Source organism: Vombatus ursinus, unplaced genomic scaffold, assembly GCF_900497805.2.
Source record: "Vombatus ursinus unplaced genomic scaffold, bare-nosed wombat genome assembly UNPS02014832.1, whole genome shotgun sequence".
Lineage (NCBI taxonomy): Eukaryota > Metazoa > Chordata > Mammalia > Diprotodontia > Vombatidae > Vombatus > Vombatus ursinus.
In genome coordinates, this window is record NW_020954610.1 from 66,724,667 (window position 1) to 66,740,725 (window position 16,059).

The 16,059-nt window shown below is 41.1% G+C and overlaps 1 protein-coding gene across 3 annotated transcripts in view; it reads right to left on the bottom strand.

The window, feature by feature from the left end:
* LOC114025987 (probable gluconokinase) overlaps positions 1-7,406 on the bottom strand; it is a 13,902-nt gene extending 6,496 nt beyond the window's left edge. Inside the window, exons 1-3 of one of the 3 annotated variants that reach the window (XM_027839542.1) lie at positions 7,179-7,406; positions 4,635-4,665; positions 3,262-3,348 (exon numbers count right to left, since the gene is read on the bottom strand). In XM_027839542.1, the coding sequence (XP_027695343.1) occupies positions 3,262-3,348; positions 4,635-4,665; positions 7,179-7,228 (168 nt within the window). In that variant the 5' untranslated portion in view covers positions 7,229-7,406. Of the gene's footprint in view, positions 1-3,261; positions 3,349-4,634; positions 4,666-7,174 lie in introns of all 3 variants that reach the window. The other 2 variants (XM_027839543.1, XM_027839544.1) reach the window with 2 other exon arrangements.
* Between the last annotated feature and the right edge of the window lie 8,653 nt (positions 7,407-16,059).

The window sequence follows — 16,059 nt, forward strand, 5'->3', positions numbered from 1 at the left end:
GCTATCCCCATCTTTCCTCCTGATCCCTACTCCTCTCCCTCCCCCCCTAAAAAAAGAAAAGAAAGAAAGAAAAAAGAAAAACTGTGAAAAAATAAAAGGAAAAAAATCCTTATAACCAATAGGCACAGTCAAGTGAAATAAATTCCCATATTGGCCAGTCCTGAAAATGTATGTCTCATTCTGCAATATGATTCCCTCCTTCTCCATCAGAAGGTGGGTAGAATGCTTCATCACTGATCCTCTGGAATCATGATTAGTCTTTAGCTAAAAACATTTCAGTAACTAACATGATAAATTTAATAAGATGGGACCATTTACATCTTCCTTGACTTTCTGATATCATCAATGTAGTTATTTCCTCCAATGGTACAGACTACTACCCATCCATGCCTTCTCATCCTATACAACTCTTGGTCATATTTTTCTAAAAATTTTCCATAGTGCCTCCATCCAACATGAAGGTCCTCCTAGCTAGTAAATATCTGAAGCAGGTTTCAACTTCAGGTCTTCCTTACTCCAAATTTCATGCTCTATCCACTGTGTCACCTAATTGCCTACTAGATTGTAAGCTTGAAGAGGGCAAACGCTATTTCTTGTTTATGTTTCCATTCCAACACAGTGTCTTGGTTCTCTATATTTTTGGAATTGTTGAACTGAAATAGCATCAAACCACTTCATTACATTCTGGGGTTAGGTGAGGCTTCCACATAGCTACTGTGGGTCTCATTTGTTGTTGTTGTTTAGTCATTTTTCAATAGTATCTGACTCTTCATGACACCTTTTGTGGTCTGCTTAGCAAAGATATGGCAGTGGTTTGCCATTTCCTTCTCCAGCTCATTTTACAGATGAGGAAACTGAGGCAGAGTTACGTGACTTGCCCAGGGTCACACAGCTAGTAAAAGTCTACGGCTAGATTTTAACTCAGGAAGAGGAGTCTTCCTGACTCCAGGCCTGGTGGTCTAGCCATTGCTCAATCTAGCTGCTGTAGATGTCATAGTAAAAGTCTAATTTATTCTGTTGTGTAGATTGGAAAGTTTAGGAAAAGCGTGGGCTGGAAAAATATTAACATGATTTAGTAAATTGGTTTTCTGTACCTGCTTTAGCTTTCCTATTCTATTATAAAGAGCAAATCTAATATTCTCTTTTGCTTAGAATGCTAACACTACTAGTACATCATCAGCAGGGATTAGAGTTGTTCTTTCCAGTAGTCATGATGGATTTATGCTGATCCAACCATATTCTCCTTGCTATCAATTTACCAATCTACCAATTAACAATCTGCTATGTGCAAAGCATGTGTGATGCACTAGGAGAGATTCAAAGATGATGGAGACATGGTCCCTACTCTCAAGGAATCATACTAAAATCTAGTAGACAATCATAGCATGAGAGGCAGGGGAACACGGTGGATATAAAGGTGGCTTCAGAGTCAGGACGACTCTGGATTCAATTTCTACTTCTGCCTTATACTGACTCTGTGACCCTGGGTAGTCACTTGACTTCTCTGTGTTCTAGGTAACTCTTTAGGTTGCAGAAAAGGTGCCAATCTATACTGGCAGAGGAAACTCCTCACTAAAAGCTTCGTATATCAGTGAAATCATTGATGCTAAGGAAAAAAAATGGGTATATAGCACATCATAGTTTATAAAGTAGTTCCCCTCCCCACAATAACCCTGTAGTGCAAGTATTTCTATTGCCCAGATAAGTAATCTGAGGTTTCAAGGATGCTAAGTAACTTGCCCAGGGTCACATGGCTAGTAAGCAATGAAATGGGGTCTTGAGTCTAGACCTGATGCTAAGGTCAGTGTTGTCTCACTACTCCATGCCTATCCCCTTTATGTCAGGGGCTGAATAGTTCTGTGATTCTGTAATGAGTTCATTAAATCTGTTCATCCATAGTAAATTATAATGTTTGTTGGGTGCCTGATTACTTAAGACTCTAGCCTCATCTGAACTGTGCTCTAACCAAGTGAGCTAAAAGGGGCAGCCCCTGATTCTGCTTCTGTACATTACAATTATTAACACAATCACTCGTATCCTGTTTGTAGTGATTTGTGACACATACTCATATTTAAAGAGGAGCTCCATTATCCTAATTATCTTTCTTAACTTCAAATATTGTGAATCTGGTCTTGAATGTCAAAGATTCACACTGTGAAAGACAAAAACTATATCCATGGGAATGTGGAAGCCAACTTGAAATGGCTGTGAAAGCTGATGATTAAATTTTCAGGGTGAGCATTTATACCTCGGAAACTGGCAAACACTACAAATGAGGACTTGACTGACTGTTCTATTTGTTGTTGAAACTTAAGAAAGCAATGGGGAAAATGTTAATAATGCATTTAAACTTAAAAGTGTGTCACGTATACAACCCCCCCCAAGAGCTGATTGTTAAACATTTACCATCATGTCCCTGGCTAGATTCCTTACAGTACAGAAAGTGCAGTCTTAAAAGTTATCCAATCCCTTGTAATTCCTAACAGAGAGACCTAATATTGTTGGTTGAGGGCCACATATAATAAAAACACTGACAATGGAGAATAGACAAGAAAATGTAATAACTTGGCTTGAAATCAAATTGGGGGTGGGGTGAGCATGGGTCAAGTCCGAAGAAAGTGATAATAGTTGTATCTGTATCCACTTGATTCTAGTCTCTTTCAAACACTTCACAAACATTCCCTTGCTTGAGCCCTCTGACTTTCAAGTGATCTTTGATATCTGCCCTGTCCTGGAGCCTGACTCTTCTCCTCATGACTGGTGGGCAAAGGTAAGATAAGCATATTAACCATCCTAGAATACACCCTCCTGATCTCAATGCTAAGGGAAGGAAGGCTTTTAGACTTATTTCTATTTGATCTTCACTAGAACCCTGAGAGGTAGGTAGCTCAAGGATTATTCCCATTGAACAGGAAGGATGGCATACTGCACAAATGGTGACCCTTGGCACCAGGAATATCTGGGTTCAAGTCTTACCTCTGAAACATATTGGCTATACCTGACCAAGGACAAGGGATTTCACCTCTCATAAGACTCTAAGTTGTATGTGGTGTAGGAGCTCCCTACGCCACTGGAATGATAGTCCTGAACTTTCTCTCTTTCTCTCTCTCCTTTTTTCTCCCTTTTCCTTTTCCCCTTCCCTTCTTTCAAAAAGACAAAACTGAGCTCCTAAGAATTAAGTGGTAGAGCCAAACTCAGGTCTTTTCTCCAACTTCAGGTCCAGTGTTCTTTCTTACATATCTTATTGTAGCATTAAATTACCTGATCATTCAGTGGTATTCCTTTCCCCATCTTTTTTCGATTTTCTTCAGGATGGTAATCATCTGCATCGTAGAATTTCCACCCCAGCTTAAAAAAAAAACAAAAACAAAACACAACCTAAAATATCACATATGGGAGGTTGAACAGTCCAAATTATAATCATCAAATGGTTATCAACACTGCCTGGTCAAGAACAGTGACGGGAACTTTCTCCCCATTATAATAGCTAGCATTTAAGGTATATAAAGCACTTTACCATATATAACATTTGATCCTCACAAAGGTGCCAATATTATCCCCATTTTACAGATGAGGAAACTGAAGTTGACAGAGGTTAAGTGACTTGCCCAGACTTATAAAGCTAGTCAATGTCTGAGGCAGGATTTGAACTTGGGTCTTTCACATGCCGAGTCCTACACTCTATTCATTGTGCCACCTCACTGCTTCTGTCTCACATAGCAATAAACCCACCCCAAAACTTGTGCATTATGTACAAGAGAAAAGACTCATTTCAAATGGTGCTTTTCATTTGTACGGCACCATGTTGTTCTTCATGCATCGTTATTTCAAATACCAAGATAGAAAATGAAATAAATAAGAAGTTTGCATTTTATGCACAATAAGAGCAGGAATTTTTTTTTTTTTTGCTGTTTTTGGTGAGGCAATTGGCGTTAAATGACTTGCCCAGGGTCACACAAAGAGCAGGAATTCTTAACCTTTTCTGTGTCATAGATCCTGTTCGTGAAGCCCAAGGCCCCCTTCTCAGAATATTTTTAAATATGTAAAATAAAATACATAAGATTATAAAGGAAACTAGTTATATTTAAATATAGTCATCAAAATATTTTTAAAAACCAAGTTCACACACCCCAAGTTAAAAACCCCTGATATAGAGGGAACAAGGGGATAAGTGGCAGTGTAGCAAAGAGGATGCCATGCTATTCTCAGACTCTGGGAGGTCTGGGTTTAAGTCTCACTTCTGAGACATTCTGGCAAGTCATTCAACCTCTTAGTGAGCAGGCCAGTCAAGCTTTTAAATCTCTACATTGAAAAGTTGGAGGGGTAGCTAGGCAGTGCAGTGGATAGAACACCAGCCTTGGAGTCAGGAAGACCTAAGTTCAAATCTCAGACACTTGACACTTGACACTTACTAGCTGTGTGACCCTGGGTAAGTCACTTAACCCCAATTGCCTCACCAAAAAAACCCAAAAAACCAATTTTCATTTGTAAGAGTTATTCACCAGGGGCTATGAACACCAATGAAATGATAGGCATGGTTAAAAAATAATAGATAGAGGGAACTGCAGGTTCTGGAGAGAAAAAGATAATAGAGCAGGCCCATACACCTGTGAGGACACATAACAGAACAGTACCTCAGTTGCCAGGAGTGATCCCACTGTTGATCTGTAAAAGAATACAGCAATGTTCAGACTATTAGTATTTCATAGTCTTCCCTATCATTGAGAGGGGGTGAGTGAGGGCCCAAGAAATAGCTTTCTCTGCTGCCATGGATGGTATTAGAATGTGAAAAATATTATAAACAGAAATAATGATCATCAACTGTTTGGCCTTAACTGGCCTCAGTAAATGGAACAAAGAATTGAGTAGCAATTACTGATTTTTTTAAAAAGAGCTGGCCTGACCCCCTTCTCCATGGGAGACCTATAAACTTGAGCCAAGGGGCTGGTGCACTTACTCACTGTGTGTAAGCAAGAGTGAAACAGAATGTCTCATGCACAGTGAAACCTTGCACAGAATACATTTTAGCTTTAAGAAAAAAAAATAAGCAATGGCCTTTGGGCTATCTGATCAAATCTTGCATGATAGGAAAATGCATCATTGTATTAGAAAGGCTGCTGAAGTTAGAATCTAAGGATCCTAGTAGATGAGATGATAGGATCATAGGTTTAGAGCTAGAAGGAATTTCAGGCCAAGGTCAATCCCCTCCTTTTACAGATGAGGAAACAGAGGACCAGGGATATTAAAAGCTTTGCCTGAAGTTATATCAATATTAATTATTAAAGGAAAGATTTGAACCTAGAGCCTCTGACTCCAGGGTGAACATTCTTTTCCCCATATTATTATTATTATTATTTTTTTTTGCGAGGCAATTGAGGTTAAGTGACTTGCTAAAGTCACACAGCTCGTAAGGGCACTGTGTTATGTGTCTGAAGTCACATTTGAACTCAGGTCCTCCTGACTCCAGAGCTGGTGCTCTATCCACTGCACCAACTAGCTGCCCCTCCCCATACTATTGAGGATACAAATATCTGCCTACACCTCACTACCTGTTTGACCTTGGGCAAGTCACTGTTGTATGACTTTTCAAAAATCACTAACCTGTCTGGGATCCAGATTCCTCTTATGTAAAATGAGGGGGTTAGGCCATTTGAATTCTAAGGTCCCTTCAAGCTCTAAATTTGTAACCCTGTAGTTCAGTCTATTCCATTTTTTTTTCAGGTTCTTATTAAAATGTTTTTCCCTCTTAAAAAGTAAGGTGATGGAATTTTATTGAGGGAAGGGTTCAGTGGAGTATTAGTATCCACAACACATTTAGATTTTTTTTTTAACTTATCAAAGAAGCCATAGAAGTGGAAAGAATGACAGTACCTGCCCTCAAGGAGCTTACATTCTAATGGAAGAAAACAGCACACAAAAGGTTGCTGAAAAGGAGGGATAAGAGTACCTGGGTCTGGAAGTGGACCACATGCCTGTGACTTGCCCAGGGTCACACAGCTAGTAAGTGTCAGAGTAGAAATAGGAACCTTGGTTTCCTGACTGCAGGTACAACTCTTTACCAACTGCCTCAGAACTGTCTGAAGAATTAATTCCAGTGTTTAAAGAGCCAATTCAAAGTCAATTATTCATTAATCTAGTACAACGTGCCAAGCGCTGTGGTAAGCACTGGTATCACAAAGACAAAAGACAACCCTTGATCTCAAGTCTAATAAGGACAAAATAATTTAAATAGATATTTTAAATAAATAATTAAAATGAAGGTGGCATTATTTGGTGATAAGGAAATTTCAGTTTCGAGGTAAAGTGACTTTTTCACTGTCACTTTATAAACCAACAAGCATATATTAAACACCTACCATGTGCCAGCTGCCAGCTGCACAGTTTTTCTCTTAAAACTGTACTTAAATTACAGCCTAAACAATTCTAATTCACTCCCTCAGAGCCATCCTTTCCAGCTACTAGGTCTTATAAAAGTCTGCCTTAGAGTTGTTAAACATTAACTAAGGGGGGGGTGGGGGGGTGGAGAGAGAGAGAGCCTAGCAGAAGGTAGGGAAAGAGCCAAGTTATCTCTTTAGGGTGCTAAAGTCTGTTTTTAAAATGTGGCTCACTCAGCACGTGGGTGGGTGTGCTGGGGGGGGGTGCCGCTCTGCACTCTTAATGAGTCTTTAGTGGCCTAATGTCGGTCACCGGGGTCAGTGAGGTTTCTAGATTGGGTGGGGGGCCAAGGCAGGGGAAAACTGTGGCTCTTAACATCTGGACCCTTTACAAGCCCAAAGCGTGCCAACGCGGTGCAGTCGGCGAATCCGATTCATGAATGGGGCGGTCACGCACAACGTGACATTGCGTGGGCCTTGGCCTGGGCGGAGCGAGAACCTGGATCCGGAGCCCCGCGGCTTCCCTGGGCCTTCGGGGCGAGCCATCCCGAAATGACCCCTTGCAGCTTGCTCACGCAGCTGCTGTGAAGTCTGCAGGTGAGCTGCGGAGACCCAACTCCACGTCCCCGCAGGCTCTGTCTCCCTCGGCCGCTGGACCCCGCGGCTCCGCTCCCTGACGTCCCACCCGTCCTCCCCTCCTTGGCTCTCAGTGTCCACTGAGCGCCTGTTGCAGACTCATCCCCGACCTCCTGCTTCCTCCCGCCCTGGCGTGGGGACGCGCGCGACCCCAACCTAAATACCTACTTTCCCGAGCCGCTCACTCCCATCACCAGCACTACCCCGGGAGGCCCCATGGTCTCGCCTCCCGTCCTCGGGTGACTCCGCCCCAGCTCTCCCTCTCCAGCCCTGGGGCACCAGCTCAGCCAAGCCACCTGGGCGCTAGTCCCTCCTCCGAGAGGGCTTTAGGACGCTTGGGAATGACGGCAGCTTTTGGACCCTTGAAGGGTGGCGGCTCCTCTCGAAACCTTGCCTGAGTCCGCAGGGTTTTAGCCCAAGAGTCTGGGTTCGCCTCTAAATAGTGGGGAACGTTTAGTTTCTCCCTCCACCCCTTGGTATTTAAATATTCTTGACGGTAGAGAGCTGGGTCCAGGACTTTACTTCCTTATTTTTAAAACTATTCAAGAGCATTTACTTAGGGCTTCTTAGGGATGCTGGGTTGCCAAAGGAATCTCTTCTTTGAACTACTAACGAGATTTGACCTCATGCAATTCAACACGCTTTGGTTTAAAGGCCTATTGTGTGAAAGGTAGAAACTAGCAAGTAGAGTGGATGGAGAGCTAGCTTTGGAGGCTGGTTTGGCCTCTGATGCATGGCGAGCTGGGTAACTACGGACACCTCTCGGTATCCTAGACAATTGCTACTGCTGTTTGCCCTTCGTCCTAGAAAAGGACTATGACATCAGGGAGGTGTTGTCATGAGAGGGGGGTGCAAAGTCACCAGCCTCACTTTCTCCTCCGGAGCCTTAAAAAAAAACAAAACAAAACAACAAACAAAAAAAAAACTACCGACTTCAGAGGAGTGGCAGATTGACAGGGAAGGAAATAAGCATTTATTAAGACGGGCCCTGTTCTAGGTGCAGGGGGCTATAAATACAAGCAGAAGGAAAAATGATAGTGCCTGCCAAGGAGCTTACATTCTAACAGGGGAACACAAACAAGGAACCTAAAAAATGAGGACTGCTAATGGAGGCAGGTAGACCTGGTTCCCTTTACATAGAGGCTCCCGGAGGAATTTACCAATGAGAGAATACAGCGAGGCCCTGGTGTGGGTGGAGAGGGAATAATCCATGGTGAGTAGGCTAGTAGGTATGGGTATAGGGTGGAAGATGATGCAGAGTGAGGAGGCCCCAGATGCTGAGGAAAGGTACTGCAATATTTCCAGCGTGTTTTAAGTCCAGAAAGTAGGGAAGATGACTCGGAGGGGTAAGGTTAGTTGTCAAAACTGGTGAGGTCACATGCCGTGAATGCCCCACCCTTTCCTCTTTGTCTACTGACTACCTCTGACTACCTGTCAGGGAATGTCGACAGTTCAGTGCTAGGCCTTGGGTATACAGAGACAAAAGAGAGACCCAGTCCTCAAGGAACTTACATTAGAATTCTCTCAGTGATCACTGTTTTCAAGTGTTTGAAAGGTTGTCCTCTGGAAGAGGAATTAAATTTGTTCAGTTCAAATGGTAGGGGAGAATTGGGACCAACAGGAAGAAACAATGGAAAGGGATAGTAACTTAAAAAAATGTGCATGAAACATTTTTAAAAAAAAGTGTGGGAGCTATTGATAGCAAAGGATAACAAATGTACAGCCCAGTGACAAGAGAAGTGGAGGAAGGTCCAGGGCAGGACAAGGGTTCCTTCTTTCCCTAAGACATATGGCAGTATTTGGATGGGAGTCTTAGGGGAAGAGAAGGCATGGATGGGTTGCCATATTCTGGAGTGGAATGAGTGCCCACAGGGATGACAGTATAGAACTTTTGAACTATCCAGGTATTGCATACAATTTGCATGCAATACAATTGCATGCAAGTACATCTGAGAATGTACAACAAATGGAGGGTCATTTACAAAAAAGAAAACCCCCTAATTGACAAAACAAGAAATTGATAACCTAGAGCAGTAGTTCTTGAAGTGGAGAGGTCTAAGGATCCCTGGGGGTCTCTAAGATCCTTTAAGGGAGTTCATGAGGTCAAAACTATTTTCATAACAATATTTGCCTGAAATGAACCTTTCTTCCAACTACATATCTGTTTGAGACCATATTTTCTTTATGCCTTTCAGCCAAAAAAAAATCACATGCATTTAAGGTGAGTACACAAGCAGATATGAGAATCAGCTTGTCTATGAAACCAGACATTAGATTTGCAAAAATATGTGAAGCAATACCATTCTTCTCACTAAATTTTTTTTTGTTTTGGAAAATAGTTATGTTTTTTGTCTTCCTGCCTCAGGTCTCTCCTCCTCTCCATTCTCAGCTGACAGTGTGATTTTCCTAAAGCACAGGTCTGCCCATGTTACCCTCATCCCAATTCAATCAACTTCAGTGACTCCCAATCATATCCAGGATCAAATGTAAAATCCTTTCTTTGGCATTCAAAGTCTTGCATAACTTCTACCTTTCCAGTCTTCTTACACTTTACTCCCTTCCATGTATTCCATGATCCATGTGACACCAGCTTCCTAGTTGTTCCTTGAATATGACACTCAGTCTCTGACTCCAGGCTTTTTCAGGCTGCTGAGTCCCTATGCCTGGAATTTTCTCTCCTTCCTTCTACTTCCTGGCTTCTTTCAATCTGGAGCCAAAATCTTACTAAGAAGTCTGGCTGGTGTTTTCCTTCTGAGACTACCCCCAACTTTTTTCTATCTTGTTTGTATGTTGTTCTTATTTTCTCTCTCCTGTTAGACTGCAAGCTCCTTGAGGGAAGGGACTGTCTTTTTGCATTTCTTTGTATTGCAAATGCTTAGCATGGTGCTGGTATGTTCATAGTAGGCACTTAATAAATGCTGGTTGATGGACTTCACCTTGGGGCCTCTGGACTCATGGCAATTTAGGGCCATGGTTAGAGTTCTAAAGTCAAAAAGTGGCTTGTTTTTACATTTTTTTAACTGCATACATTATTCTGTTTCCACTCACTTCACATAACCCTTTCCAGGTTTCTCTGAAAAGGCAGTATTAAAAAATGCATCATGGGAAGAGGCTTGAGGGCTTTTCTTTAGGTTTGTTAAGTGCTGGGTAACGATTTGCTCCACTCTTGTTCAGAAACTTTCCATCTCTTTGTGGGTAGCCCTATTTTTTTCTGCAATTGCTTCGTCACAGTACTTTAAATCTCCTGTTTCATTCACTGTTACTTTTTTTTTTTTTACTGCTAATGTAAATGAAGCACAAAATTAGAGTTCTTTATTGTATGTATTGAGGTTGGAGAATAAATTTCAGCCTTTACTCTATGTATATCCCTCATTTGAAAAAAAAATCACTTCATGTGGTACAATTCTATTCATACACCAGGATTTGCTCAGCTGTCCTGCCCAAGGTCCCCTCCTCCCTAAGAAATAACCCTTGGTTCCCAGGGTTTGGGTTTTTTTCCCCCACTATATATTCTTTTCCTCCCTCCAATTCTTTTGCGGTCTAGGCCTAGTAGTGGTGTTTCTGGGTCAAAGGATGTGCACAGTTTAGTAATATTTCAGGTATATAGTGCTAAATTACTTTCTAGAAAGCCTGGACCAGTGTACTGGCATCCCTGTTTTTCTGCAGCTCCTTCAACATTTTTTTTTTCCTCTTCATCTTTGCCAATCTGGGGAAAAGGGAGGGGGAGATGAACTTTAGAATTGCTTTAATTTGCATTTTAAAAAAACTTAACATGGCTGGTTGATTGTTGATTTCTTTGAGAACTGCTTATTCCTGTACTTTGACCATTTATTTATTGGTGAAGTGGCAATTTTGTAGGTTTGGATCAGTTCCTTATGGATCCTGGGAACAACTTTCAGAGAAACTTGGTGCAAAGATTTCCACCCCCCACCCCCCCATCAATGCTTTCCCTTCCAAATTTTACCTTTATGGGTTTTATTTATGGAAAAATATAAAACATTAATTTTATATAATCACTGTCCATTTTATCTTCTGTGATCCTCTCTATTCCTTGTTTTTTTTTATGATCTCTTTCCCTATCTATAAAAAACTATCCCATTGCCCACAAAAACTATTTTATAATCTTTTTATGTTTCTTCTCCTGTCATTTGGAGACCTTGCCTCCTATCATTCAACATAAGTTCCCTCTCCCAGTATTCTTCTGTCAATGCCTTTTGTATATCATCCCCTACTCTCTTCTCCTTTTCTCCAGTTTTAATGAAGCATCGCCTTGCTACTTGCCAACTCTTCATGTCCTTGCTCCCATCCTAATCTTTTACAGCATATTTCCCCCACAATCTTTCCTTACCTATTCTAGTCTTCCCTGTCCTTAAAACAAACCAAAACACCAAACCCTTCACTAGGCCTTCAAACTATCATCCTAAATCTCCCCTTCCATGTTCAAATTAAAACTCCTAAGTTAAAGTGGTCTACATTTTCCTCTGCTTCTTCTCCCTGTCCTGCACTTTCAACTCGGAGTTGTCAACTTGGCTGAAATTGCTCTCTTCAAAGTTAGCAATCTCGTTTGACAAATTTCATGATCTTTTCCTAATCCTTATTCTTGACCTTACAGCAGCATTTGTCACTATCAACTGCTTTTCTCCTCTCTGAGTTTTCATGTTACTACCCTTTTCTAGTTCCACCCGCCAATCTTACTGGATGTAATCTTACTGGATGGCCTCGTTAGCTCCTGAGAGTTTCACTTACTCTATATAGCTAACTCTCGGATCACATATCCAGCTCCAGGCTCTCTGGAGTGCCAGTCCCACATCAGCAGCTACTTATTGGGCATTTTGAATTGACTATCCTCTGGACATCTCAAACATGTCCAAAATAGAACTTACCTTTTTCTCTTCTGAACATCTTTCTTTCAAAGGTAGTACTGTCTTTCTAGTCATTCTTGATGCCTCACTCTTTAACCCTACATATGTAATCATTTCCCAGATCTTTTTAATTCTACTTTGATGTTTCACATCTTTCCCCCTTTCAGGGCTCAGCCTCTACCTTAAAGGAATAATTTGTCACCTCTGCCTGGGTTACTACTATGGACCTCCCTTGCTTCAAGTCTCTCCTCTAATCCATCCTTCAAAACAGTTGCCAGTGATCTTCCTAAGTCACCAAACATGCCAATTCCCTACTCATCATGCAAAGGATCCTTATTTATCCTAGCCTAAAACAAATTAAATCCTTCACAAACATTCTGCCAGACAGACTTCCTTGGTGTTTGCCACTAGCATGCCCATTCCTCTTTTGGTGCCTTTGCACAGAACATCCACGTGTGCTTAGAATGATTTTGTTCCCGTGTCAGAATTGACTTCATTGCAGACTCAGTTCAAGCACCCCTTCTACACAAACCTTTTCCTGGATTCCTAGCTGCTACTCTGAAATTCTTGGTACCCTCTTTGCGCTGCCTTGTACTATTTTGTGTATACTTACACAGGCATCTGTTTCCCCTAGTAGGATGCAAGTTTTTTGAGAAGAGGAACTTGTATCTTTTATCTCCATATCCATAGCATCTAGTACTCTTCCAGGCACATAGCAGGTATTTAATAAATACTTGTATCTAAGCATTTATAGCTTGGACAAGATGTACCAAGATACCATGGTACCACTTATAAAAGACTAGCACCCAAATGTTACTATACATAGGAATATGCATGAAAGTGTTTATTATAGCATAACAGTTTTAGAATCATCTTGGCTTCCAAGAAGGAGTGTTTCCATGACCTTTTATTATACATATATATATATATATATATATAAAAATAAAAGGGCCAAGCATCAACCCCTCACTGTTCCAGAAGCACCACATTGCTTTACTAGATTTTCCTTGCCAAATACAAAGGTCTGCTCCTTTAATAGACTATTCATATAAACTGTCAGAAGATGTACCAAGGGTGCCTCAGCACAGCAGCAGTACTCACATAATCAGAATCTCCAAGATGGTGCCTTTCAATGTGGATTTCTCTGTTCCACCTCTTCTTTTCCACACTGTGATCACCAACCTCAAGAGTTATTTGTAATACACAGTGTGACCACGTTATGAAAGAATTGTCCTTTTTCACTTTCAGAACATGGTGTAGGACTTAGTTCATATACAAGTCATTGCCCTTTTCCCTTGCCAGGAACAAAGACCATACAAATTTGTATCACCCAACCCCCTTGGTATGAAAAGGTCAGTGTCAAGCCTCCCTTCGGACCTCACTCCAATGATTAAAAAGCAATTTCCTGGTTTGGCTGAAGCAGCTTATTTGTCCAGATTGACAAACCAAAATTTGTCATAGTATTTGTAGCTCCAACATGGTCCACGAGACCATCTTTAAAGCCTTCCTGGTGAGGCTTTATAGTTTGGCTCCTTGTCCTAGGATGTAGATGCTGCCAGCTCACAGCAGTATGAACAAGTACCCTTTAACTCTTAGGATCACTTATGGAGAAACCTCATTCTTGGATACTTTTGTAGCATTTAAAGGACTGGAGTTGGGGCAGAGAAGGAAGGGCGCATGATGACTACTGAGCCTGAACATCACTAGCAAACACAATAATAGGGTGATCCAATTGTCATCACTCTGGAGTCAAGATGATCCTTGACTCAGAACATATTGCATAGCAACTAATTCTAGGGAGGCAACTGTAGCACTTTGGAGAAGAGGGTTGAGAATTAGTTGGGGTCAATCTTGGAATCCTTATCCTTTGAGTTGTTTTCACAGAAAAAAGTCCAGGTAGGCTATGACTGGATTATCACCAGTTATCCAGATTGGTTAACAGCTGGAACAGATTCTTTCATTCATGAGGAAAGAACATTCTTCTATGTTTCCTTATATCTTTGGCATTGGTAAGCCAAAGTTGGAATATTCATGCATGGATATCAATGTCTATTTGATCAACAGCTGTGTCACTAGATCCCCTCCATAACTGTGTCAGGAGCCTGGCATAAACAATTCCAGCTAAAATAATCTCTGGTTGTGTCATCACTAATAATTCACAGGTGATATGGGCATACAGGGGTCTAGGAACTCTAGATTATCCTTTTCCATCAAATTAGCAAAAAAAAAATTGCTACCACAGGTTGTGATGTCCCCTGTCATAATGCAGATGTAATCAGAGAACTTTAGATCTTCTACCAGAGGTGTGGCAGCCTTATCTTCACGGTCAGAGGCAAGCCATGTTACCCATATCCATCCCTTGGTTCCGTTTGGAGAATCAGACAGAGAAGTAATGCTCGGTCAATATTAGGACACAGTCATTGGTATCTTCTCCAAAGGCTCTGGGAATTTTCGTTTGACATATTAGTTATTATACAGCCTGAAATTGTAGAAAGAAAGAATTAAAGAAGTATTTTGTACTTGCAGGGTAAGAATTATGTTAGAAAGGACTTCAGAGCTCATCTACTATACTCCATAACTGAAAAAAATACCTTCTGGGGGAAACAGAAGGGAACAAGCATTTATTAACCACCTATGTGCCAGGAATTTGTCAGTCTAAGTGCTTATCATCTCATACCTCTTAAAAACACTTGAGATACGTATACCTATCTGCAACATACTGCAAGAGTGATCTTACTATTTCCCAAAGGACATAATTAAACTGAAACAAGAAGACATCTTAATCTCAGCTAATGATATCTTCAGGCATCTTTGGGCAAAGGTGGCATGACCAAGGGTCATTGCTGTGACTGCCATTGCTACAGGATGCTGTCATGATTTCTGGGGAGGAAAAAGATACAAAGCCAAGTTACTTTGAAAAGGGGATGGGGTGGGCGTGTCTCCTCTCACTATGGAAGACTAACTTTTCACTAATCTCAGTCTATGCCCTAAGTGACTTCTGAGGGCACTCAAGCCTCAGGTGGATACTAGCCCCTTTTCCATCAGTTTTGGTCCAACCCATACATGCTGATGCCCCATTTAGGTTCTCATAGTTCCTTAGTCTTTTTGAGTACTACTGGCCCAGACAATATGTTTTTGCTTTCCCTTACCTCCTATTTCCACTAGGAAGTGGGTTAAAAGATATGCTGCTTGTTGCCACAAAATGGTGGCGATAAGGGCAGGGTATGCTGATAGAGACTGCAGCAGCAAGAAGAACCAGAGCACTAACTATTGGGTTGTGTTGTATCACCTAAGGTCTTGGGGCTTGTAAAGGGAAGGTGTGCCAGGTGAACAGGTTAGGGATTAGCCTTCTTTGCTGTTAATTTATCAGGTGTTACCTTTTAGGCTTCTTTATGCCTTGGCCTTTGAAGACACTTGCAGTTGCTTTACTTCTTCTGGGGAATTTATTTCCGGGGAGTTTTGAGAGTTCATGAGGACTAGGAAAAAATAATTAGTCCTCCATCTTGTTTGATACATGATGCCTGGGTCTTCTTAAAAAAACAACACAAAACAAAACAAAAAAAAAAAACTAAGCCATAGAAATTTAATTTCTCACAAGCCTGTCTACTGAAATGTTGTAGATTAAAGTTACCAAAAAGTAAATTTAATTTAAAAAAGAAGTTTCTTGTGGCAACACCTTCTGCTGATACACATTGGCTATTTGTCTCCGACCTAGTCTTAGACTATTGTCCAAAGCAATGATACATAGCACATTACTTGCACAGGCCATACAGTATGTATCCGAGGCAGGATCTGTAGTCATAGCTACCTGCCTAACACGACTCATCTATTCATTATACCGTACTGCCTTTCATAGAGCAATTAATGATACATGTTCTTCGGTTCTGTGTTGTCTCCTACTTCTATAGCTGTAGTAGGAATGTTAGGCAAGGTGTTTAGCAGGTACAAAGAGGCAAACTTTTAGATCAATTCTTAATATTAACAGTCTGAAAAATCTCACATTGAGTACTGTTGGCAAATGTGTTGACATACACAGCTGGAAGAAATGAAACATCCATATTGTCATTCACTATAGTTGAAATCCAAATCCAATACTGAAATTATAGCTACATAGAAGAATGGCTTATAGGATTGCCTTGGAGAGAAAAATAAATGAGTTAGAATTTGTCATCCTTGGATGCATAATT